The sequence below is a fragment of the Maylandia zebra genome, linkage group LG18, assembly GCF_041146795.1.
Source record: "Maylandia zebra isolate NMK-2024a linkage group LG18, Mzebra_GT3a, whole genome shotgun sequence".
NCBI classification, from domain to species: Eukaryota; Metazoa; Chordata; class Actinopteri; order Cichliformes; family Cichlidae; genus Maylandia; species Maylandia zebra.
Window position 1 is genome coordinate 26,518,866 of NC_135184.1, and position 24,619 is coordinate 26,543,484.

The 24,619-nt window shown below is 41.7% G+C and overlaps 2 protein-coding genes across 2 annotated transcripts; one reads left to right on the forward strand and one right to left on the reverse strand.

Annotated features, from left to right (window-relative positions):
- The first annotated feature begins 1,240 nt into the window (after positions 1-1,240).
- pgap6 (post-glycosylphosphatidylinositol attachment to proteins 6) lies at positions 1,241-12,016 on the forward strand. The gene is made up of 13 exons (XM_004567186.6): positions 1,241-1,422; positions 2,920-3,103; positions 3,199-3,400; positions 3,984-4,111; positions 4,219-4,484; positions 4,824-5,170; positions 5,280-5,376; positions 5,973-6,087; positions 6,323-6,465; positions 8,219-8,397; positions 8,751-8,897; positions 9,008-9,124; positions 9,213-12,016. Exons 1-13 carry the CDS (start codon positions 1,356-1,358, stop codon positions 9,534-9,536), a joined length of 2,316 nt encoding a protein of 771 aa, XP_004567243.1. The 5' UTR covers positions 1,241-1,355; the 3' UTR covers positions 9,537-12,016.
- A 946-nt stretch (positions 12,017-12,962) lies between these two features.
- On the reverse strand, positions 12,963-22,777 carry rgs11 (regulator of G protein signaling 11). Its single transcript, XM_014410896.3, has 17 exons — positions 22,642-22,777; positions 22,270-22,366; positions 21,981-22,031; positions 21,132-21,238; positions 20,799-20,850; positions 20,293-20,351; positions 20,050-20,126; positions 19,886-19,967; positions 19,147-19,215; positions 18,659-18,682; positions 18,508-18,569; positions 18,101-18,214; positions 17,690-17,805; positions 16,062-16,149; positions 15,847-15,985; positions 14,164-14,246; positions 12,963-14,070 (listed from the first exon to the last, which is right to left on the reverse strand). Exons 1-17 carry the CDS (start codon positions 22,702-22,704, stop codon positions 13,941-13,943), a joined length of 1,413 nt encoding a protein of 470 aa, XP_014266382.2. The 5' UTR covers positions 22,705-22,777; the 3' UTR covers positions 12,963-13,940.
- Between the last annotated feature and the right edge of the window lie 1,842 nt (positions 22,778-24,619).

Here is a 24,619-nt window from a genome sequence, read left to right on the forward strand (position 1 = left end):
GAGCTTTGCAGTTGTAGGCGGTGCTGTTGCCATACCAGGTGGTGATGCATCCAGTGAGGATGCTCTCAATGGCACAGTGATAGATAATTATAGATAATTATATTATATATAATTGCCAAGACAATAAAAGTAATTTATTGGTACTCTTGTTTGTTTCTTAGAAGAAAAGCCTGAATGTTAAATGTCATTATTGGTGAAATAACTGTTGTGTCCTTATATAGTTGGGGAATACATTTTTTTAAGGTAAAAAGCATCGTCTAACTTGTTAAAAGAACTCCCATAGGTACTGCGGTGAGTTTGGATTTGGTGACTGCTAAAGCTGAGGCCTGTTTGACATCACCTTCAAAGTCACCAAACCATTCAGGGACACATTTTTGTCCAGCAGATGGAGGCATTTTCACTGCCATCAGGACATGTTTCTGCAAAGGTTAAGGGCAGGTGGTCTTTCACAGTGATCTGCAGTGATCCACCCCTATCAACCAATCCAAACTACTCACAAAATGCCATCACAGCATAACAGAGCCGGGACAATCTAGGATCACAGGAATTTTTTGGTCCCGCCTGCACAAATTACACCTGTCCTGAGACTAAATGTAAACTTGGTTGTGGAAAAAGTGGCTACAAAAAGACTAATTTTAATTGCCAAAGGTAACAGTTCATATAGGTTAGAAATCCACTTTTTTATTTTGCTATATCCCTCTTACTATTTTAATCAATTTGTTTAACCTCAGCATATTTTAAAGAACAACAGGAACAGGAAGAAACCAGGCTCGGGCAGAGGCAGCCAGTTGGAGGTTAACGCGAGAAAGATGGGGCAAAAGACATACTGTGGAGCAGAGGCAGGGATTAAGTTTTAAGCCTAAAAACTGAAGGCTCTGCCTTCCATTCTACTTTTGAATATCCTGGGAACCACAAGTAAGTCAGTAGTCTTTTTATTTGTTTTTCTTTAATTTATCGTGATAATCATATGTCCATTGTTAGTGGTGTAATACGTGTTAACGCAAATCCACAATTGATTATTTTGAATTTTTTTTTTTTTTTTTGCTTTATTAGCAAAAGTCAGATTTTTTCCTTTTTTTATATTTACATATTGTCTCTAAAAACTAATGAAATTGCGAGGGAAATACACAAGCCTTACATAGTATGTGTGTGTGTGTGTGTGTGTGTGTGTGTGTGTGTGTGTGTGTGTGTGTGTGTGTGTGTTATTCTTTCCGATAGGACGTAAACGCAACGTGACGTCATGTAGAGAAAACAGGAAGTGTTTCAAAACGTAGGGATGTCTTCTCGGGGAAGGTAAATTTGCAAGTGCAGGTGGATACGGAAGATGTAGCGACTCGGATAGTTGGGAAGGAAACATGAAAGTTTGGTTTCTATGTAGTCTCCTTTTCGTTGCCCTGACGGATTGGACATCAGGAGACGACGGTAAGTGTTTCGGGCAGAGGTCACACACAAAGTCCGACGTATTAGCACTTTTGCTAGCAGTCATGGCTGGCTTGAAGTTAACTCGTGAAAACACATGAGAGACGCACTGAGCTGCCAGCGCTAGTCAGTGAGCTCACAGTATATCTATGCAACGATGCTACTAACTGGTTATTTACCCTGGTCAAAGAAAGCACTTTGTTTCTACTGGTGTATAGACATGTTTAGCCCTCATTGTTTTTGTTTTGTTTTGTTTGTTTGTTTTTAGTCTTATCTTGTCAAGTGTCCTGTATGCATTTCCTTTCTCCCAAGAATGTAAATATGTAAATATTTCTTATTGGAAATGTATAGCTATCTATATAGTGTAATTTATTTTTTATATAAGGTCAACAACGACAACCTACTCCTCATCCCACCCCAAGACATACACACTCTTAATAAACAAAAAAACAAGTAAACACACAAAACCCCTTCCTTATACTGCCTCATATCTTGGTAGTATGAGTAAGAACAGTAGATCATGAGCTCAGAAATGTATGTCTACTTCTCAAGATTAAAAATGTATATTTAAATATATTAATGACAAAAATAACCCAGCTAACTTAAAAGCCTTAAGCAGCGTGTGACACGACTAACTGCCAATGTCTGCAGAGGGGATTAAAAATCCTAATTAAAGATGAAGGCGTTTTGCTGGTTAAACTAATGACATTCAGTCAGTCAGCCAGGTGTTTTATGCTAAAGTGCTGGCGCAACCTGGTTAATTTGCCTGTTTTGTTATACTGGACGTGGTCAGAACTGCCATCAGTGCTCTATTATGAAAGCTTTCCTTGCCACTGTGCTATAGGAGTTATTAATAAGGAGTTATTAATGAGTAACACTCCATTTTCTCTACATCCCACATGTTGGCCAAGGTTCCTAAGAGAACAAAACTTATCTGTTATGATGCTACATCACTGAAGCCTGTTTACTTGCCCGTGCCAGCTGTGTTGCCACACAAAAAGCATATCGTAACTGGTCTCAGAGCAGTGAAAGCTGGGCCAGTAGCAGTTAGATGCTGGTCTCCCTTAAGTTTAGAGTCAAAGACCAGAGATCCAGAATGTGTTATGTGCAAATGACTATAAAAAAGGCTGCTGGCCTCTCAGCTTGTCCAGCTCCAGTCACTGTTAGTGGGGAACAGGGACTCGCATAAAATGGAGACAGCTACAGTTTCCTAAGAACACAAAACAAGCGCACCTGTAATAGTTAAGTGCAGCCACAAGATGTAATGTAAAGGATGAATGCACACACGTGAAGAGCTTTTTGACAGCACTGTTTGAGATGAAAGGGGAGAGATAATTGTCATTGGTAGGTTTTAAATATGCCTATTCTTGATTGGACAAGGGGAGCACTGCTTGCCTTGCTTGTCCTGACGGAATGCCACCGCTTTAGTGTGCGTCTCCATGTTTTGAGATAAACTCCAAGATGATAAGGTGAAAGACTGTCTTACTATTTTTCCTGCAGATGGGCAGGTGACATTTGTGTCAGAGCTGTCATCCAAACCTGCCCAGAAATTATCAAAGTATGGCTGGTACGGGAATGCGAGGCTGCAGAGGTTTCACATACCGGAGGAAACCGCCATCGCTCGCTGGCTCTTTTCTGTGACAAAGGGCCACAGTTTCCACTGCGGGAGGCATAATGTCACTATGTAAGCTATGAAGTTTATTAATAATGACCTTTTGAGACTCCTTATAATGTATTTTATCCCCCCTAACCTAACCTTATGTTATAACCATTTTGCAGCTATATTCGATGGGGTGCCCCTCCTGTTATAAACCCCACAGGGCAGGAGTTTCCCAATACGACACTGTGGACCCCCTGTTTGTCTCTGACTTTACCTGTAATCTCAGAGAACTCCACAACTTTTAACCTCTCTGACCCTGCCCCAGGTGATTGGTACGTTGCTGCTCACTTGCCTGAAGATGATGGCCGCATTGAACAGAAGGTTGGTATAGAGCAGCATATGGTGCATGTTGCTGCTGCTGATGCCACAGTTAGGTTAGCCACAATTTTTCTTCCCTGATCCAGTGCATTAAAATTTCTGTGACGTTACCAGGAGTATATGGAAGAAAGAACTGGTTTAAATTTTCTTGGCTGTTTCAAATTGTCATCTAATTTTAACAATTATGTAACCTTTGCACTTGCATGAGGGTGAGGGGGGGCAGGCAATGTACATTGTTAGTATTCTGGTCATGTTACACTAGTACTCACAATTTCCTTTATCACTCTAACTTGATATATGGGAGCAGTTTTGTTTTTTTTTTGTTTTTTCATGCTAAACCGGCTGAACCACGTTCTTTGGCTCTGTTCCTCCTGCAAAAGAGTTTTCTTACTTATCATTTGATCTGTTTACATTTTATCTTAAATCTCTGCATTGTGTTGGTGTGCATTAGTTTCCTATTGTTCTCCTGTAATCACCTCCTCTTATTCACTTATTCAGACTCTGAATGGCGCCCATCTGTGTAAGAAGAAGTGTGCAACACAATGTCTTTATTTATAGACCTTTGTTGTCTGTCCTTATCTGTTAGGGTTTTCCTTCCTGCTCCTATTTCTTCCAGCCTCAATTGTCAGTTAGGAGAGCAGTGGACACACCTGTTTTGCAGAACGGCATATTCCTGACACAAACTGCAGCCCCTGACAGACCTACACGCCTTAAGTAAGAAGTGCATGTTTTATTTCCTGTATTTCCAGTCTTTGCACATTTTTTTTTCATGCATCAGTCAGAAGACCGTAAGTGAGTGTATTTTGTTCTCTTGCTCTTAGATTGTATGTTCCTGAGTTTGCCTCTTCCCTTTCGGTTTCTGTGGCTGGCTGTTCATCAGAGGAGGGAACAGAGATGGGAAACTGTTTCCTGGTCCTCAGGCTTGGCTCAGCTTCTCTGCAGCAGGGCCCAATAACAATGAACTGCTCAGGGTTTAGCTGCTCTGCAGCTCTCTCTAATCCACCTTGGGACACCTGGATACGAGTTGTTATTGAGAGCACCCGAGCCAACCGTACTGTTACCTTCAGCGTTGTCTCAAACTACACAGGTGAATTCAGAAATATGTACACTGAAGTATGTACACACATTACACCTGTGTTTGAAATCACTCTTTACTCACTACAATATATAAACTACGCTGTGGGCCCAAAACATCCACCAGTACCTTAAGAAAAATAGTCTAAAATATGGTCACTCTCTCATTGCATCATCATGAATGAAAAGAAAAAAAGAAGCCTGTCAAAAAATAAACCCACATTTCTTTTCTCTTCCACTTTGACAGTGAGCTCCAAATGTTTAAATAAGAAGTGCTGAATGAGTGCATGATTCCAGACACAACCTGTATTTCTGTTCTAACACATTTTCTTGTGTATCCATTTTGCTTCAGTGGGATGTAAGCCAAAAAGTCTTGGCCTCAAAGCAGATGATGAGATCTTTAAGCTCCATGGCAACAGCAGTTATAGCAACTCCTCATCATCAAGCAACAGTTCGGTGCTTGCAGACACAGGTGTCTCCAGCAATAAATCGTTTTCATGGATGTCACAGTTGCTGGGGTCAGCGTGTGTGTGGAGCATCCCTGTGCTGTATGAGGAGGTGGATGTCCTGTCACTGCGATTCACCCCCGTTGGTGGAGCCAATGTTAGCGTTACAAATACACACCCCACGCTGCTCACATACCCCCTGCACGTGCACGCCAGTGGTGGCACACTCAACCTGCAGCTCACACTCAACTCTGTGAGTAACATTGAATCGCTGTACTTGCATAGACAGATTGGAAAGTCACAGAGTTGAGCTTCTGTGGAGATTTGCGTTGATACATGCGTCTGTGTTGTGTTTTTTGTAGACTAACATGACATTGGGGAACAGCAGCAGTGTGGTTGCATGTCTCTCTCCCTGGACTCCAGTCCTTGAACTGAACCACTCTCAGTCGTGTCGCACAGGTACAGTAGCACTGATTCAAATTCACACACATCAAACACCAGAAAACATTGCTTATGCCTAATTGATCAGAACGCTTTGATGAAGAATTGCATACAAATGTCTTAATTTTTGTAGATAGATTATAAATCAGCTGAAAATTTTTCTGTTTAAATTGATTTTACATAAAGTTCAAGTGGTTTTCTATTACAATTCACTTTGTTATCATGGCTTATTTAGTGTAGCTTTATGGGATCTCTTAAAAGTGTTTCATCCATTTGTCATAGCTGTGGCTCAGGAGGTAGAATAGGTCATCTTCCGATCAGAAGTTTGGTGGTTTGATTACATGGTGCATGTCAAGGTGCCCTTGTGCAAGGTACTGAATCCTGAGCTGCCTAAGATTCTTAGGTATAGAGAAAAAAAAGCAGTTTTGTTATTGGGTGAATGACTAGGAAGTAATTTGAGTACTGTTGAAAAGTTCTATGCAATACCAGTTCTTTTATCATTTCAAACAAAATCTAACACAAAAAGGTATAAATTTCAGAATTCACAGTGGGTCTGATTTTTAGATGACAATGTGTCCTGTAGACAAAACAGTATGTTGTTGATTTGATGACAGATTTATTTGGAGGTTATGGTGTTGCTGTGAATGCCAGCGTTCCTAAAGCTGTGGTCAGGCTGCCTTTTCCTCAGTCAGCAACGTGGTACCTCACCCTGCAGCTTATATGCAACAGGTAAGTACACACACACACACACACACACACACACACAGCAGTAGCAGACTATGTTCAGTTATTCAACTTTTCTTGCTTCAGATATTTTTGAAATGTACACTAAATATGTACCAAATCTTACATTTTAGAAGTTTGAAATTTGATGAAATGAGGTGTCATTCATTTATTCATACTTTGTGTGTGTGTGTAATGTATGTATAATATTACATGCATGTGTTTGTGCTTTTTCTTGCAGCAGTAACTGTGGTAACGCATCAGTGGTGTCTGTGACCCCAGAGGTGTTCCTCAGTGCCTGTGTAGAGGACTGTGGGTTATACGGTGAATGTAGACTTCTGAGATCTTACAGCTACCTGTACGCTGGATGTGTATGCAAGGCTGGTACGCCCACACACACACAGGCACACACAGTCCGTCTCCCCTAAGAAAAGGCCTTGTTAAAGTTGTAGTAGAAGCACTAAAAATATTAACCTATGTCTTGATGCATGTTCAGTCATCCAGGTAAGGAAATCCCAAAAAGTCGATTCTGTTCATCTGGACGTTTTCAGTTTCGTCACTCATCCAAGTGACTTCTTCAGTCTCAGCTGACTACAGGTTTCCCCAATCTTATAAACAGTAAATTTCTTAAGGTACTGTTTTTCAGCAATTCAGTTTTGAGCAATTTGACTGAAAATCCTCCAAAAAGCACAGAGTCAGCTGCTCAATGAATGGGTGAGACAAACAAATTTTTACCGTTGATGTGCTAAAATCAACAGAAGAGCAGATCCGATAGAGATTTGCAATGCTTCTAGATAAGAAAATTCTTCAAAAGGTGTTTGAATTCACTGACAGCATGAAAAGTCTGAGACCAGGCAACAAAGGACGTTTGACCTTTTTGTTGTGTGTCGGAAACCAGAGCAAAATACGGAGAGTGTCCTCAGTGGCCAGAAGAGAGGAGGACGCCACACTGAGGATGTGGACAAGTGGGTGAACAAATTTGTCTGACAGACAACTCATTCAAGCAGACATCCTTCCAAAAGGGTTGAACTTTTGCTGTGACGCATTGAGAAATCCCACTAGTGGACTGATCACAGCCATTCTAAACAACAACATTGCAGACATGGAAGCAGAGCAGCTATGGACTAAAGTTTTGGCTGGTCTCAGCAACGCAAATCCCCCACCATCCAAAATCAGCACAGAGGAGAAGAAGGCACTCATATCGCTTAGTAATGACATCAACAACATCATCGTCTCAAGGGTAGGTGGACAGTTTTGCTAAAGCAGAAAGACTATCGTGAGAAAATCACTGAAGAAGTGGAGGTAATTCATAAGTGATTACAGGATGACCCCAACCTCAGCAACAGGACCACTCTCAGCACCGACCACGTGTGTTTGCTTTTGGAACTGTGTTTTAATTCCACCTATTTCACATATAAGAGTCAGTACTACAGGTAGAAACATGGGTGTGCCATGGTGTCCAGTTTCACCCATTGTGGCCAACTTTTACATGGAAGAAGTGGAAAAGAGGGCTTTGTTATCCTACCCTGGAACACCACCAAGTCATTGGTTCAGGTATGTGGATGACACCTTAAGATGCGCCACAATTCACTGATCACATTAACTCGGTGGACCAACACATCAAGTTCGCCAGGGAGGATATGAAAGTGGCAGGGTAGCCTTCTTAGGCTGTGAGATTTCATTGGGGACATTTAAAAGTTGATGTAAACCTACACATATGGATCAGCATTTAATGTTTGACTCTCATCATCCACTGGAGCATAAACTGGCTGTCATTAGGATGCAACAACACAGACCCAACACCATCCCCACAGATACAGCAGCCTGGGAAGCAGAAGAACATTGTCACTGATTAGTGGTTGTTGATCTATGGTCGTGATAATTTGTATATAAGTGATCCAGAAACTGACCTCACAGCCTGTTGTTCATCGGTGGTGTTAGTCTCAGTCATTGTGCAAATGTAGTGTGTATAAGGGTGTGGAAACCTGCAGTCAGCTCAGACTGAAGAAGTCACTTGGATGAGTGAACAGAATCAACTTGTGTCACTGCAGCTTATATTTCACTAATATTAAAATATTTCGAGATCTCCTCCTTAAAAAATTACAGTCATGCATTTATTTATTTTCACTGTGTGCAGGTTGGAGTGGTTGGGGCTGCACAGATGATTCAACAGCTCAGTCGTATAGTCACCAGCTGTTAGCAACTCTGTTGCTCACGCTCAGCAACTTGGCTTTCCTGCCTGCCATCGTGGTTGCAGTCAAACACGGTTACATCACCGAGGCCTCTGTCTACCTCTTCAGCATGTTTTTCTCCACGGTAAAACATTCAGGAACATGCATGTACCTTTTTATACATGTAGACATACTTACGAGTGTGTTTCTGATACATAAATAGGTTTAAGAGTCGATTGTTATTGTGTGGGTTTGTGTAAGAGAGGAGACGGTGAGCTTTCCTGTTTCTGCTCTATTACACATTGAACTTTTAATAGCTTTAATATCATTTTGGCATAGTTTGTAGGTGGTACTGAGATATTCAGTAAACTTGTCACCAATAAAGATGATACAAAAATAGTAATAAAAAAAACCAAGATGAGCATCAGCAAATAATACTAATCTTAGTTTAAACGTTGATATCTGCCCTTACTGTCATTGTTTCCCTCTTGTTTGTAGTTCTACCATGCTTGTGACCAGCCGGGCATTGCAGTAATGTGTATAATGGAGTATAATACTCTGCAGTACTGTGACTTCCTAGGATCCATCTGCTCCTTCTGGGTCACCATCCTGTGCATGGCTCGCATCAGAAACGCATTCAAATATGTAAGATGCTGATTCCTGCCTCTTCTTTCATACTGTTGACACACTCTGCTAAGGATTGGTATGTTTTAAAAGGCTGTGTGGGTTTTACTCGCCCCTTTGTGTGTGTGTAGACTCTGTTCATGCTCGGGACTCTGCTGATAGCCATGTCAATGCAACTGGACCGCACGGGCCTGTGGAACCTGCTGGGCCCCATCCTCTGTGCCATACTGATCATGGTCATTGCCTGGGTAAGAGACGCATTTTCCATCTGTTGCAGATGTTGATTATATTTTGGACTGTAATAAAACTGTTTTTCCTCTTCTTTTCTGTTTACAGGTGCGCAAAGGGGTCCATCGACGACATTGTTACCCGCCCTCTTGGAGGCGTTGGGTCTTCTACCTGATCCCGGGGGTGTTGTGCGCCTTAATCGGCCTGTGTTTGTACACTTTTGCTGAGACAGAGGACAACTACTATTACACACACTCGCTGTGGCACATCCTGGTGGCGAGCTGCGTTGTGTTACTGCTGCCACCAAAGAAGAAAAACAGGGAGAAGTTTGGCTGGAGCAGTGGCTGGACCCTGAACTGGAGCTGGAGACCCCGGGTTTGTGGATACACTCTCTGTGAAGGCAGCAAAGATGAACTCTACACTGTCACATAGTAGGTCAGGAGATGCTATGTCTAGGTAGTGGCTGTTTGACACCCTTAGACTTACACGAGCATCTGATCCCTGCTGGTGTTGACATTTTACAAAAAAGTTTCCAAGCAATGTATTTTAAAAATCAAAGTGGACCTATATTCTCTTGGGTCCGCAGGTTTCTTATTCATAATTGCATTAAATTAAGTCTTAAACAAAACATGCACAAACACATTTGAAACCTCCACAGTGGACTATTTGATCAGCGGTTCATTGCACCAGCTTAATGTAGGGTTGAGCAACAAAACCTTAGACTTTATGCCCAGGCGTTTATGTGCTTTGCGTATGTTTCACTAGTGTAGGACATTAATGTTTGAAATATTTATAAAGAACTCTTTTAAGTCTTTATATTTAGTCTATTGACACGACTATGTTTAGATCCATTCGACACATGCTTGATCTTTAACTAACAGGTAGTTTTAATGCTAGCTTTTTTTCACGGCTGCTACGCTCTATTGTGCAGTTGTCCAAGTGCAATTCGCAAGAAGACAAATTTATTAGACCATTTAAAACAAAACAACACCTTTGCCAAAGTCTGCTTATTACATTTTTCATGCCTTAATGTTCAATTCAGTCTCCTAAAGGGTGTTGGACTCACAATTGACAGTTTTATAGTATCAAAATGACCACAGCTAAAACCACAGGTAACAGCATCTTTTCATTTGCCCGTTCTTCTTTCTAGCACCTACACTACCCACAATGCAATGCAACACTTGCACAGTCAGTTGTCCCAGTAAAGAGATTATCTTTGACTCCATACACAAATATATAATATGGTACTGTAAACAAATTTTAATGTATAAAGTCAGTGTGATTCCTTTTTAACTTGCGCTTAAGTTTTTGTCCAAATAAAAACTGTCTTGACCCTTATCGGCTTTGCCGTCACCCCAACAGACTTTGAGTTAGATGATATAAACAGGTGGGGAAATGTAAGTGTAAAGCAGTGTAGTAAATGTTAGCATTGTAGCTTTACATCACTATATCTGAATGTTCAAATGTGTAACGTGTATCTGAACATTTTCTACCCTTAAGGATGTTTATAGCCGAGTGTGTTATTTTTGTGAACTAATGAAAAAGACTTGCGCACAACTTTGTAGTTGCACACATGTTTGAGTTTACACAGAACTCCTCTCCTAATGAATCTACCAGTTTAACTTAGATTATAAAGTGATATAAACGGAGAGCAGACCACACTGTCATTTTTAGTGCTTGCTGTAACCACGGTAACAGCACAGAAGACTCCCCTTTTTATTCTTTTATCGTTGCTCGCATATTTTTCTGACAGGTGCACATTGCAAAACAATGATGTCAGACTTTTGGCAGTGGAACTTTTCCACACCAGTCACATGGCTGGCTCTGTTTGCTATTCTGTTTCTAAAAACTATTCACAGTGATAATAAAACGGCTTTACTGATGCTAAATCCTGTGTAGGTCTACATTGTTCCCCTCAGACGATATGTCAAATTCAGTAAGAAAATTGGTAAAGGATGTCGCCTACAAGCAGACCTGGCAATGGGATTGGTGTCATTAAAATCATAACCAAAGTCGTCCCTAGTTATGGGCTACATAACTAGGGATACAGCTCATAGCTATAAATGTGAGTTTCACAGATAAAACTGAGTTCACTAACAAATGCACCTTTTATTGGAAGTTATCCATGCAAGTCTCTTTCTTTGTTTACAGATCTGCTTGCTGATACAAAAAAGGTCTCCCATGTAAATGTTTTACACATTCAGATACTGTAATACACAGCCAGCGTACTTAGGGCCCCGTTTTGTTTCCATATTCCGTTTGATTTTCATAATCATTGGTGAACTAAGTAACGCCGTGTCCTTCTTTTAAGCTCTAATTCCGTTAAATTCTACTCCAAAACCACTTCCTGTATTCACCTGACGCACCTTATGATTAGATGCAATGTATATAGCTACTGATATTACATAGCAGAGCAATCCAGTGTTCATAGTGTGCAAAGTGGAACTTATTGAATGTATATTCAGAATTTAGTCTTGTGCCTCTTTGTGTACTTTGTATGCCTGAATGTGTGTTTTGTCTCTTCTACCAATAAGGCTGCTGAATACTTTCCATACTGTTTTATGTAAGATGTACACACTACTTTACACTTTGTCTAGTGTGTTGCATACTGTAAGGGTTTTGCACTTGGTTTAAATTGAATGTTTCCTACTAACACTCTTGCATTCCCTTACTTTTATTGTTGTAATGCTCTTTTTCTCTCATGTATTAGCGCGAATCACATTGTTGAATAAGTAGGAGGATGAATAGGATTTCTTCAATCGCAACACACTGTTGCTCTCTTAATGTGTAAACATGGAAAAAATGTAATGTTCGGCATCAGAAATGATTTTATTTCCCTGTACTGTTAGTCTGTCAAAAACCCAAACAGTATTTTAACCTACCAAAAATAAATCCATGTGTAAAGAACATAATTTCATTTGTTGTCAATGCTTTTTATGTGGCTGCTCTTTTCTGTTCCTAAGGCGAAGACACTCCATCGCCAGCACTTATACTTGGATAGCAGAGAAGGGATGGGGAACAGAGGGAAGCAGATTATCCTAATCCTCAAAAATGCTGAAAGTGTGTGTGTGTGTGTGTGTGTGTGTGAGTGAGAGAGAGAGAGAAAAAGTATTTCCCCCTTTCCATAAATAGCTTCCCTCCATTAGTAAAATTGATGGTCCTGCAAAGCTTAGAGATCAAAACATTAAGCTGAACTGCTTTGGTGTGGTTAGCGTGTAGACCTACCTCCGAAAAAATGTGAAGAATTTAAAAGCCTGTTTTTGCTTGGGGTTTTTTTGTTGGTTTTTTTTGTTAACACGTTGTTGCTGTTGAGTTGCACTTCAAAAACTGTGGAATCTACACTTTGTGTAATATATAAACTTTTTTCTCTGTAATCCTGTAAACTTTGGAGGCTTGGTTCAGATCTATAGAGCTGAATGAAGCTTTCACAGGCTGAAAGAAACACTACAGTCACACTACGGATAACCTTTGTTATGCACAACAGAAAATTATTGCAACTGTGTGTTTGTGATTTTGTTGCCCATGAAATGGTTCCTTCAGAGTTGGGGACCAGGTCTGTGACCACTTACAGTTAGTTGGCGTCTTTTGGTGCATTGAGACGGTAATGAGACAAAGCCAGTCTATCAGTCTGCAGCCGAACTGGGAAACTGCATGCAATCTGCAATACTAAATTGATTAACCTTGATAAATGTGCAAAACCCAATAATAACCACAAAATAGCTTCAGTGCTTGAAATGCAAGCATTTGGCATCAAGCCGAGTTGAGTCCTGTATATCAGACTAGTTCCACTCATCAGTGCAGACTGACCTGAAGGTGATTGGAGTCAGCCTGAGTCAGACTACGATTGTTTGCAGGGTCTTAAGGTGTAGATTTTATTTTACACATTACTGTCACATCTTCAGACTTCAGATAAAATGTGCTGAGAAGGAAAAGGGTGCTCACAGCTCAGGGATCACACCTGCCACAAAGGATCACAGGCTGTAGTTTTTCCAGGAAACTTGAAAACATGTTGCTTTGGTCACATGCAGCCAGTAGAGGGAGCCAGCACAGAACAGTTATTATTATAAGGAAGTAGAAGCAACAGAAGTGTTACAATAAATAATGCAAATAATGAGCCTTTTAGAGCTCCTGCAGGTAGCCATAGGAAGGGTTAAATGATCGAAGGTACAAATTTCAGTGGGAACATTTGTTTATTTATTTTCTTACTTTACTTTTTCTGGGGATTTAAAAACTTAAACCATGAAATCGATTAGCAGTGTGTGGTAGAAAGAGAGGAAGGAAAAGGTGCTCTAAAACCTGGTCGCTGATCCACACACTCACAGGTACTCACAGCATGCAGGGCTGAGGCTGGAGCACCACACTAACTGCTGTTGTGACATTTTATTGAGTTGAGAGCATGCTTGAGAAAAGTGAAGCACAACGACAAACGCAATGTGCAGCTCCAACTGCACAAGCAAACTGCCCAACAATCACAGTCACACTGAGGCAGATCTCTGAAGAAATATCATGTTACCGACGCCTTTACCTAAACCGGCTCAGGATTCTATAGAAAAAGAACACTTGATATGGGGATCATAGGAAAAACTATTCAGCACACTGTGATGGGATGAGGATGCAACAATAAAGGGTGTAGAAAAAGCTCTTCTCTGTGGTTCACTGGTTGTCCTTCAGTGGCATGCTGCTCAGGTGTGCCATGACACCTGTTTCTCAAAGCTCTAGTGATGTTGCTGCGGCGTACGAGAAGCTCTGTTTGACTTTAAAGAAAAAACTCAGACAACAGAGAGTAAAGCGACCGAGTCTTTCTCTCTTTTTTGGGTTCTTTTTTTTTGGCCTGGATCAGAAATGCGAGCCAGCTGCAGAGTTGGCACCTGCCCCCTTGGCAAGGCCTTCTTCCTCTGCTGCCTGGGTGGCAGTCTGAGCAGGGGAGGGGCTAGAGTGCCTCTGGCGTCTCATGAAGGGGAACACACTGACGGGAAGGAGAAAAGGAAAATGCGCTCATTAAATGCATGCTTAAATATGGATAGAGGGAAAAAAAGTAGGATGAGTATAAAAATGTCACCTTTTCTTGGTTTCCTGGGGGACGATGGCTTTGGCCAGCATGTTCTTGTACAGGTCAGACTTGAGATACCTTGGATAGGAGTCCTGGGAACAGACACACATACACAAAAAGAAGCTTTTAGCTCATGGGAAAGAAAAGATGGACTTCCACATGAGTCAAAAAAGTATGTTTTTTGTTTAAATCTGATGTTCAGAAACAGGAAAAGGCAAGTCACACATTTATTGTACCCAACCAAAGATTTGGAGAGCAAAAGGTAGAAAAACAAAAATTGCTTTCTGGCTTCTTTTTAATGCGTTAATTTACTTTCCTGCTGAGGGTAAGAAGGAAAGATCAATACACTCTCATATGTCATGCAATATGAAGCCAGAGCAAAGAGGTATCCAGCTTAGCTTGGCATAAATACTAAATACACACTGAAACAGCTTGGCTCTGACCAAAGGTGAAGCAGCACTTCTAAAGCTCACTGGTAAGAAACTGATATTGATCCTCTCGTCTGACAAGGAAGCAAATGAGCTTTTTTCCCAAGCTGTATTCCTGTAAAGCAGGACTCACCTCAAAGCACCATTACAATCTAAAAAACAGACTGTGCATACAGTAATGTGCAAATATCTTGAGCCACCCCTATTTTTTTTTTATATTTTGCTAATGTAAGTAGGTGATATAGTATGTAAGGCAGAAAACAGACAATTCTAACAAGCTTGAAAGTCGTTCTTTGGTATGTCCACCTTAAATCTCCAACACCGTCTGAACTTTGGGGAGGCCAGTCCATGCCTGATACTGTTATACAGTTTGTGTTTTACTATGCAAGTGTAATTTTGCTGCATTTGGGATCATTGTCACGCTGAAAAACAAAGTCATTGCCAATTAGCTGCTTTCCAGTGGTATTGTAAGGTGAATCAAAATTTGTGCATAAAAGTATTTGAAAATGAAGTTTTCACTGATTTTTAGTTCAGTTTGTGTGTCATTTAGCAAAGCTCGGCCTTTTGAGGCTTATTGACAGCCAGGCTTGTGCTGAAAAGGCTTCAGTGCATAGTAAATGATCGACTACATGGCCAGATGCATCTCTCGGATCCTGTGTTGGGTCTTTGCTGGACTTTTTTCCTACTCCTCAGGGGCATGGCTTTCACATACTGTTCATCTTCTGTAGTTTAGACAGGTTCTTTGCTAAGTTGTCTGTCATGTGTATAAACACTGGTTCATCGCTTGAGAAATTGCCTTTGTGATGCTTGAGTGATTCACAGGTCAGTGTGAAGCAGCTTAACAAACAAACAACATTTCTCAGAAAATGGTCAGGTACAAGGACTAGATTGAAAATAAGTAAGAAGCAAGCCAATGTCCAAAGAAAACCCCTGCAAGACCTTCAGAAAGCCTAGAAGAGCAATTGATGAAGACCACTTTAAAAAATGACAAGAGTCTGGCTTCTTAGAAGCAAAGTATAAAGAAATGGTTCAAGACTTTTGCACATGACTTCATAACGCTGCATAATTTTATTATAATTTGTGGGACAAAGGAGAGAGATCCCGTTTAATAAATACAGAAAAGCCACGTCAGGTGAAAAAGTATAAGAAGGATCTGTGTTCCATATTCATGGCTCGCGCTTGCTTATAATGCATTTTTTATGGTTGATGGTAAGTGCTGTTACATAAAGGTACAGTGTGTGGGTGGGTGAGTCAGAGGTCAGACCTTCTTCATGAGGAAGTAAATGTGCATCTGCGCGTCGTCCATGACAAAGCGGTGCGGCCGTTTGATCCCCTCTAAGGTTTTATCCATTGTCTTGCTGTCGATGTTGACCCAGCGGGCCGCTCCAGGAGCCAGGAAATTCCTGGGTTACATAAAAGATGAGGTGCTTATCTTATGAATATGTAACACATGCATGTGTGACATGGCTGTCCACTTACTTGTAGATGTCCTCCACTTTCTCTACGATTTTGGAGCTTTCTCCATGTCTGATATCCTCACACGCCTGCCAGAAATACAGGTTCTCCGCTGAGAGCGGAGAGACACACGGTGAGGAGCTGCGTGTGTGGTAAAACAACACTGATGCAGGAAAATGTGACACACGGCAAGAGTCTTTTTATAGCTGTGGAAAGAGTTCCTACTGTACGCATGCATGGGTGAGCAAATCCCTCTCCTGTGTTTTGCTCATGCCTCCCTCTTCTCCACATCTCACTCTTAAATGTGGCCCTTCCTCTCCTCCATTCGTCTACCTTTTAGCTTTGCCACATCTGTTTGTGACCTCTTCTGTATTTGAATTCTTCTTCTAATGATTTAAAAGATTGTTTTAATTGATTGCTGCGCAGCGCTTCAGCCCACGTCTCTGGTGTTTATACAGGACACATAAATATATTGAATCTCTTTTTCCACTGTCTCGTCTTTTCCACCTCTCACCGCCGGGACTGGAAAATATCATTAGGAGAGATAATCAAATTCGGAATAAAGCTGATGTGAAAAACAATTAAATAGATTTTCCATGTGTAATATTGTAACAATCTATACTATATTCCTCGTATTTCACGCATATTTTACACCTGTTATGCTCATTTCCAGCTGCAGTTTCAGCCTCGACAGGGACGTGGCTGAAGACAGGGTATGGGAGGACACCTCTGGTGCCTGCCAACATTGTGTTGTATTGATGCAAACATGAACTGAAAGTGCAGGTGGATACAGACATTCAGACCTGCTTTACTGGGAAAATGGGTTATGGATCACTTTAAACACAGCTATGCAGACACAAAGTTTTGCAGTTTTTCCTCTGCAAACCACCAAAGTGCCAGGTCTTCATTGCTCAGACAGCATTTAATGATGTCCATGGGTTCAAGACTTCAGGTGGTCACTGACTAAATCCATGTAATAAAAACAATCCGTCTATTCTCTTCTACTTATCTTTGTCAGGGCCACAGAGGAGCTGGAGCCTAACCCAGCTACCGCAGTGCCAGAGGCAGAGTGCACCCTGGACAGGTCGCCAGTCTGTCGCAGGGCTAACTCATAGAGAGAGACAACCATTCACACCTATGAACCAAACCCCACTAACTGCGTGTCTTTGGACTGTGGGAGGAAGCCCGAGTACCAGGAGAGAACCCACGCAAACACAGGAAGAACATCCACAACAACTCCACACAGAAAGGCCCTGGCCTGATGGTGGACAGTGCTAATCACCGCACCACCGTGCCGCCCTACAAAAACAATCCTCATATTTACAATTAGTTTTGTTCGTACAAATTATTTTGAGCCTCTGAAAATGAGGGCTAATGTTTAAAAATAATTTTTGTTAAACTCCTTGAATTAAAGCTGAAAGTCTACACTTCACTCACTATTGAGAGTTTCATTTTAAATTCACCATGGTGGTGCACAGAGGGGAAACAAACTACAAAGTCTGTATCTTTGTCTAAGAAATTATGGACCACAACAGTGATAGTGAACATAATAATATGAATGGTATAACAAGTGCATTTTGTTTTTTTATCCTCCAGTATTCAAAGCTGAATGCTCCATATTTGTAATCGGTTCCCTCGCTCCTGTTTCTCACCACTGAATTCCTTCTCCAGGTAGGTCATGAACTCCCTCCTCCCCATGGCATCGTTGAGGAGCTCCATGAAGCTGAAGCTCCAGCGTTCTACTCGTAGGCGCGTCGGGACCGGCACTCTGCTCAAGAAACGCACAAAAAGCAGAAATGTTACGCTGGATGTAGGATGCTGAGCTCATTTGTAATGTAACACGCTGATGTTTCTGTAGCGCTTTCATAGTCTCAATTACTACTTAGTGTTAAATAAGTGTAAAGTGTCTTAGTGTAAAATAAGGAAAAGCATGATAAGTTCAGTACTTCAACTGTGAGAAAATATATATGATCTAACGCGCTGCTGCTACATGACTCGATGAAGTCTTGAACGTGTGGAGTACTGTACTGTGTGGACTGGTTATAATCTCTGCATTGTCTCACATTTCTGCGTTTATCGTCCAGTGCGCGGTGTCATCAGAGATCCAGGGGTTACTGGGCAGGCAGCCTTGCATAATGGGATCGTGGTTCAGGTACTGCTCGCTGTATTTCAGAAAACTGCACATCCACGCACAAGTGCAGTGGCATGCGCGCACACAAGAACACACATGCACGCACACACACACACACGGTATTATTGTATTAGTCCTGCAGATCATAAGAGTTAATGGCCACTAATTCCAACTCGCCCCGGGAAGCATCCATTAGTGGCTCTTCTAGAGGGAGCGCTAAGCTTTATGTGCATGTGTGTGCGTACTAGAAGACGCCGAGTTTGACCCGGGCAATCAGACGTCTATTATGTGTGTATCTGTGCGTGTCTGGATGTGAGCCTTTAGCAAACTGACACATACCCTTCTAGGCAGATGGATGATTTTACACGGTTTCTTCCAAGAGCCTTTCTACAGGCTTCAATCTGCAAACAAAGGCAGGAGGAAGAACCTTTTATGTGCTCTATACACTCGTACTTAATCTGATGGCATCTAAATTACGCGCTGTACTTACCTCTCTTTTGTAGTAGTCACTGTTCTAGTTCTGTAAAGAGTAACACAGGGTCATCGTGTGAGGTCACACATTAAACCTTTATATAATGTATGTTACAGTTATAGAAACATATACATTTGAGGATAGCTGCCTTGTGACCAAATGTGTCACAGACACACAAACAGTAGCATTAAATATATAATTTTACAAACAATGACAGCCTAGTATGAGATTACAGACTAACATACTGAATTAGATTTCCCATTTGGGACGACAGACGCGACTGACTCTACCCTGTCATCTCAGGTCCTCGACTTTTTAACCTTGATTTACAATCATGATTATTATAATCATTCCTAATACACTGCAGGTCTGCGGTAAACTTACTTTCAAACGATCCCAGTGGCAAGAAAGAACAAAAGGTGGCGATTAAACACGGAGTGAAAAGTTATATCGTTAATGCATTTTTTTTAAAGCAGGAAGTAGAGAAATACAATGAAGTCACTGACCAGTGTGACTCTGCAGCTGAAGTTATTTGGTCGCTCCAAGCCTGTGTCCAACACGTTATTAACCCCAGGCTGTAAAAAAAGAAGAAAAACAAAAAATAACATAGTAAAATCTAAGTACAGTGTATTTGATGCATGTGTCTATACAATATCTGTGTGTGTGGGTGTGTGTCTGATGAGATGTATGTGAGCGAGCACTTAGCCTCCCTAGAAGTTTCCACTCCACTAGCTCTGACTTTTAGTCCCAGGTTTCTTTCTTTTTCTCCAAGCCCTCGTCCCTAATTCATAAGGTCGAGACAGGATGGAGTCCCTCCTCCAAAACCCTTGTCCTCTTATCCACCCGCCTCCCATTACCCCTTTCATCTTCCCCTCCCCTCTTTCCCGTGGCATGCACACGCACGTGAACGCTTTTTCCTTCCCCTTTGGTACTTCTCTCTGCCTGCCTGCCTCTATCTAAGAAAAAGATGTGGAATATGATGATGATGTTTTTCTTGCTCTCTTTGTTTGTCCCTCTGTTGCTCTCACTCTCTCTATGTCAACTGAGGCTCTTACCGGATAGGTTGAATATTTCATGCAGAAGGGAAAAGGGACTGTGGGTGAACTTTAGTGGGACTGCTGTCTGCTTTTATGCTGGGATACAGCTTTAATAGTTGCCAAGTATAGAGATGATCATGTAGTTGTGCTGTAGCATAGCATGTACAGCACAGTACAGTTGAATACAGTACAGTGTTATTGAGCGTACCGGGGGTCTGTTGATGAGCCAGTAAGCCTGCTCCTGACACTCCAGAACAATGCGGTCAGCCTTCCGCCTCTGTTTGGACGCTCTGAACATAAATCACAAGGTTTGTTCGTGCATGCTGGTAAACGCACGTGTGTGTGTGCGTGCATGTTTGCGACAAAGTGCACCTGAGTTGCTCTCTGGCTTGCATCACAACAAAGTCCCAGGTGTGGTTGATCCTCTTGTGCAACAGACTGTACCTTTCCTAAAAAAGGAAAAGGAAAAGAGGGAGGAGAGGAGGAGGAATGATGACACAGACTTCTTGGCCCAAATTTTCCTGGTGCATATTTCATAACACAAACAAACACACACAAACACACTTTCTCTGTCATTTAGATGCACAGACATGCATACCCACATGATTTCCTCACCTTCTCATATTCCATCAGTTCGCCTTGTTTTCTTATATTCTTTTTAGCCAGATAGATTGCTGTTGGGATATAAGAAAGAAAACAAAGAGAAAGAGGTGAAATCAGAGGTCCAAAGACCTGCACCTGTGTTTATTAGATGTTATAAAGGCTCCTTTCTGCCTTCAGCTGCTCACTTATTCACATGGGTCTTCACAGCAGGTAGCTCCGCATATTTGATTTGGGATTTTTTTTTTCCTGGGTCTCCTCCTGGTCTCAAACTGGGGTTCTCTTATGAATGTATAAACCACTAAAGTATAAAAACTCTTAGTCGTGTAGGATTTTTTCGCAAAGTGTTTCATATAAATAATTTTTAAAAAGAGTGAAAAAGACAGGAATTGTAGGATATATGTAAAAAAGAGCTTACATGTTCGTAATCATGATTATATAATGTTTTATATATGACATGTCCACTGGGAAGTGGACATCGTCCCTCAGAGATCACATGTATATTTAGAGTTTTTTCTTACCATAGTCCAGCTCTGACGCGGGCCACCTGGTACTAGTCCAGAAATAAGGAGTCTGTAAAAAACACAAACAAAAAAAAAACTAACTAACTAAAAGCAACATTTTTCTTTTTCCTTTTTATTTATTTTTTTCTTGACTGAAACTGATGTTGAAGCAGTTGATGAAAAAGCAGCAGACTGGCAGATGGATGAGGGATTAGGAAGTGGGCTAATGGAGTGAGAGTGAAAATGGGAGATGGGCACTAATAGAGAGAAGGTGATGTTTACTGAAAGATTGATGGAGGAAGGGCCAGGGTTGTAGAAAGTAGGCAGAATGGACATACTGAGCGGCCTGACCTGGAAGCGGTAGGGTGACTCATCGGGCCGTAGCACAAGGCACCTCGGCTCTTTGAGGGGGTAAATGTATCCATATTTCACCAGCATGTTGCCAAGGTGCAGAGACTCTGTCGAACACCACAGGAGAAGTCTCAATCATCTCACCAGATTGTTATTCAGGTTTTTTATTTATCACCATGTCATGTCTGATGGCACCTGAGAGGGGATGCTGATTTCATTAGGACTAAAGCTTTTAGACTGAACTGACTAAGTAGCTGTGACTGGAAAAGAGCTGTTGGCACTGCACTTTTCTTTATCACACATGCAAGCATTGTCAACCATCTCTCATAAATCAAGGCTTTGCTCCAGCGATGGAATGCCTCATCAATCTTCAGTCTCTCCTCATTTGTTAAAGAGCCCTACTTTTTTGAGTGACAGCTCCCAAAAAAAGCCGTGGGATGCTTTTTAATCAGCTTCTACCACTCTCTCTCTGTCTCTCTCTGCCTGACTCCACTCTTTTCTTTCCTGCTGCTCGGAAGCAAAAGGGACCAGCGGGCTACTTTTTTCCCCCTCAACGTCTAATTTAGTTGAAAATCTCCTGAGGTGGAGATCTCTTTGGGCACACTAATCAAACTCAGATCATCAGGTGAGTTAATCAGACCCAGTCCCACAGGGGCTAACCCCATTCCTGTTTACTGGAAACATCCTTCCCTACGATGCACACACAAATAACTACCTACCGCGTCAGGCACCATATCCTGGCAACACACCAACGACACACAACATGCCGCTCACACAGAGACAGGAGAAAAACAGCAGATACGTAACAGTCAACAATCAAGCGCACATTGTATGCATCTGTACACCTACCCTCCTCGCTGATTCTGTATTTGTGTGTCAACCAGGCAATTATATCATGGCCTGTAAAAGAATGGAAAGAAACAAGAGGGGAAGTGAGGAAAGAAGTTCCTCTCCAATCTTGGCAAAGCACACGGGATTCTCAAAAAAATGAATGCTGAATTATGTATGACTGCTGGGACAAAGTCAAGCTGCAATGTACCTGTCCACCCAAGCGCACTGATTCTAATGCATACTGACACAAGGAGCATACTCACACACACACACACACACACACACACACACACACACACACACACACCTGTCATGGCGTGTGGAATGACAGTTATAAGAAGCCTCTGGTTTCTCATCTTCATGCCCATGTCAGGGTCCTGCATGGCCACTATCACTTTCTCCATCTGCAAGGGAGACACACACACACACACACACACACACACACACACACACACACACACACACATATGTAAACATGCAGCTGGGCAACAAGAATTGGACCACTACACGAATAATAACAACAACAACAACAACAACAATAATAATGATAATTTTACCTTAATTTGTTTTTCTTCTTTAATCTAATGAAATGTGTTGGATTTGTTCAGCGCTGGATTTCCAGGATATTCTGTGACAATAAATAAATACAACCAAAGAGAACGTGATCAAGCAGTCTTACCTTTCGAAAGCATGCCATTTGCTCCCGATGACACCCTCCTTTAGCCAGGGTGTTGATGGTCATCTTGCGGGATGCTTGGGATCACTCGACGGGACGACAAAGTGCAAAAGCAAAGCGCTACCGGGAGAGCGAGAGAGAGAGAGAGAAGAGAGAGAGAGCGAGAAAAGAGAGAGAGGGAGAGAGATGGAAACATCAGGCTGTCCCGTGCCTGCCGGGCGCGCGCGCGGCTGTGTAGATTAGAGAGGATTACAGGTCAAATAAATTTTTACTCAAGAGTTTCGGCACAAAAGAGGCAACTAGCTTTTCTCTGTTTCTTTTTACAGATAGGCTACATGACGAACTGAAAATGAAAAAATATAGCTGTATACGAAATGTAGGCCTTACCAAAGCGTACCATATCAAGTTCTTTCGCTGTTATTTGAATATTGACCTTTTTTTTTAAATAGTTTTATATTTGCAGAGAGCGTTTGGCTTGTGTACTGACCTGATAAGGGTAATAAAGATAAAGACACTGCATATTAGTATGTTCTGTGAGCTAAATAGCTAAAAGGTTGAATAAAACATGTCAGGTTGCTGAAATGTGTTGAACGGATTACATTAGTCAATAAATAGATGACTAAGCAAGCAGCCTTGGTATTTTTTCATTTTATGCCATTAAAAACAATAAACTGGCCCTGACTGTATGAGCTAAGAAATACATTTGCAGTTAAACAAATTTTCGTAACAAAAATTCTTAAAGATGCTTTCTCCGCTTACACATATTAGCATATCAGCAATTACAGTCATTTCGAAATGAACTGGTATTTTGTATCTTAAAATATCTATGACAGCAAACACTGGTGCTTAATCATTTATGTAGATTAAAATGGTTAAATGTTTTAATGAGGATGTATTATATATCCTTAACCATCATTATATTTATAACAAAGTAGCTACATATTGTTACGGATTTTGTTCCCTCTCTTTACTATATCCGTAGATGTGATTTGGTCATATGGTTGTTTGTTTGTTTGTTTAGGCTCCTGCGCAGTATCTTAGCTGTTCCCAGGACTGCGCTCTTCTGGACAGAGATCTCCGATGTTATTCCCGGGATCTGCTGGAGCCACTCGCCTAGCTTGGGAGTCACCGCACCTAGTGCTCCTATATATATATATATATATATATATATATATATATATATATATATATATATATATATATATATATATATATACCCAGGGAATTCTCTCACGTCATCTTGGTGGCTGTCTATGTTCCCCCCTCTGCTAACCCCACAGCTGCATGTGACACTATCCACTCTGCCATAGCTCGGCTACAGACTCAGCACCCGAGTGCCTTTATTGTGATCTCGGGTGACTTCAACCATGTATCACTGGACAATACACTACCAACATTCAAACAATATGTGGACTGTCCCACCAGGGGAGAGAAAACTTTAGACTTACTGTATGCTAACGTCAAGGATGCATACAGCTCCTCCTCCCTCCCCCCACTTGGTAGGTCAGATCATAACCTGATTCACCTCACCCCCCCGCTATGTGCCAATTGTGAGGAGGGAACCTGTGACCACCAGGACTGTTAGGAGGTGGTCAGAGGAGGCAATAGCGGAACTACAGGGCTGTTTCGAGGTGACCGACTGGGAAACACTCTGTGAGCCTCACGCCGAGGACATCAATGGGCTTACTGAGTGTATCACAGGCTACATAACTTTCTGCACCGACTCCATTGTTCCAGCTCAGACTGTTCATTGTTACCCAAATAACAAGCCGTGGGTGACTAAGGACATCAAAGCCCTCCTCAACAACAAGAAGAGGGCTTTCAGAGGGGGCAACAAAGAGGAGGTGAGGAAGGTCCAGGTGTTACTAAAGGACAAGATCAGAGAGGCTAAGGACAATTACAGGAGGAAGCTGGAGTGGAAACTCCAGCAGAACAGCATGAGAGAGGTGTGGAGGGGCATGAAGACCATCACTGGATTCAG

Excerpts from the sequence above, each read along its gene's own strand:
- pgap6 (XM_004567186.6), top strand. The coding sequence starts at position 1,356 with ATGAAAGTTTGGTTTCTATGTAGTCTCCTTTTCGTTGCCCTGACGGAT. Across the intron at positions 3,104-3,198 it reads GGGAGGCATAATGTCACTAT|CTATATTCGATGGGGTGCCC; the intron begins GTAAGCTATGAA and ends ACCATTTTGCAG. Across the intron at positions 6,466-8,218 it reads TGGATGTGTATGCAAGGCTG|GTTGGAGTGGTTGGGGCTGC; the intron begins GTACGCCCACAC and ends CACTGTGTGCAG.
- rgs11 (XM_014410896.3), bottom strand. The coding sequence starts at position 22,704 with ATGACCATCAACACCCTGGCTAAAGGAGGGTGTCATCGGGAGCAAATG. Across the intron at positions 18,683-19,146 it reads TCAGCTGCAGAGTCACACTG|AACAGTGACTACTACAAAAG; the intron begins GTCAGTGACTTC and ends TTACAGAACTAG. Across the intron at positions 15,986-16,061 it reads AAAGTGGAGGACATCTACAA|GAATTTCCTGGCTCCTGGAG; the intron begins GTAAGTGGACAG and ends TATGTAACCCAG.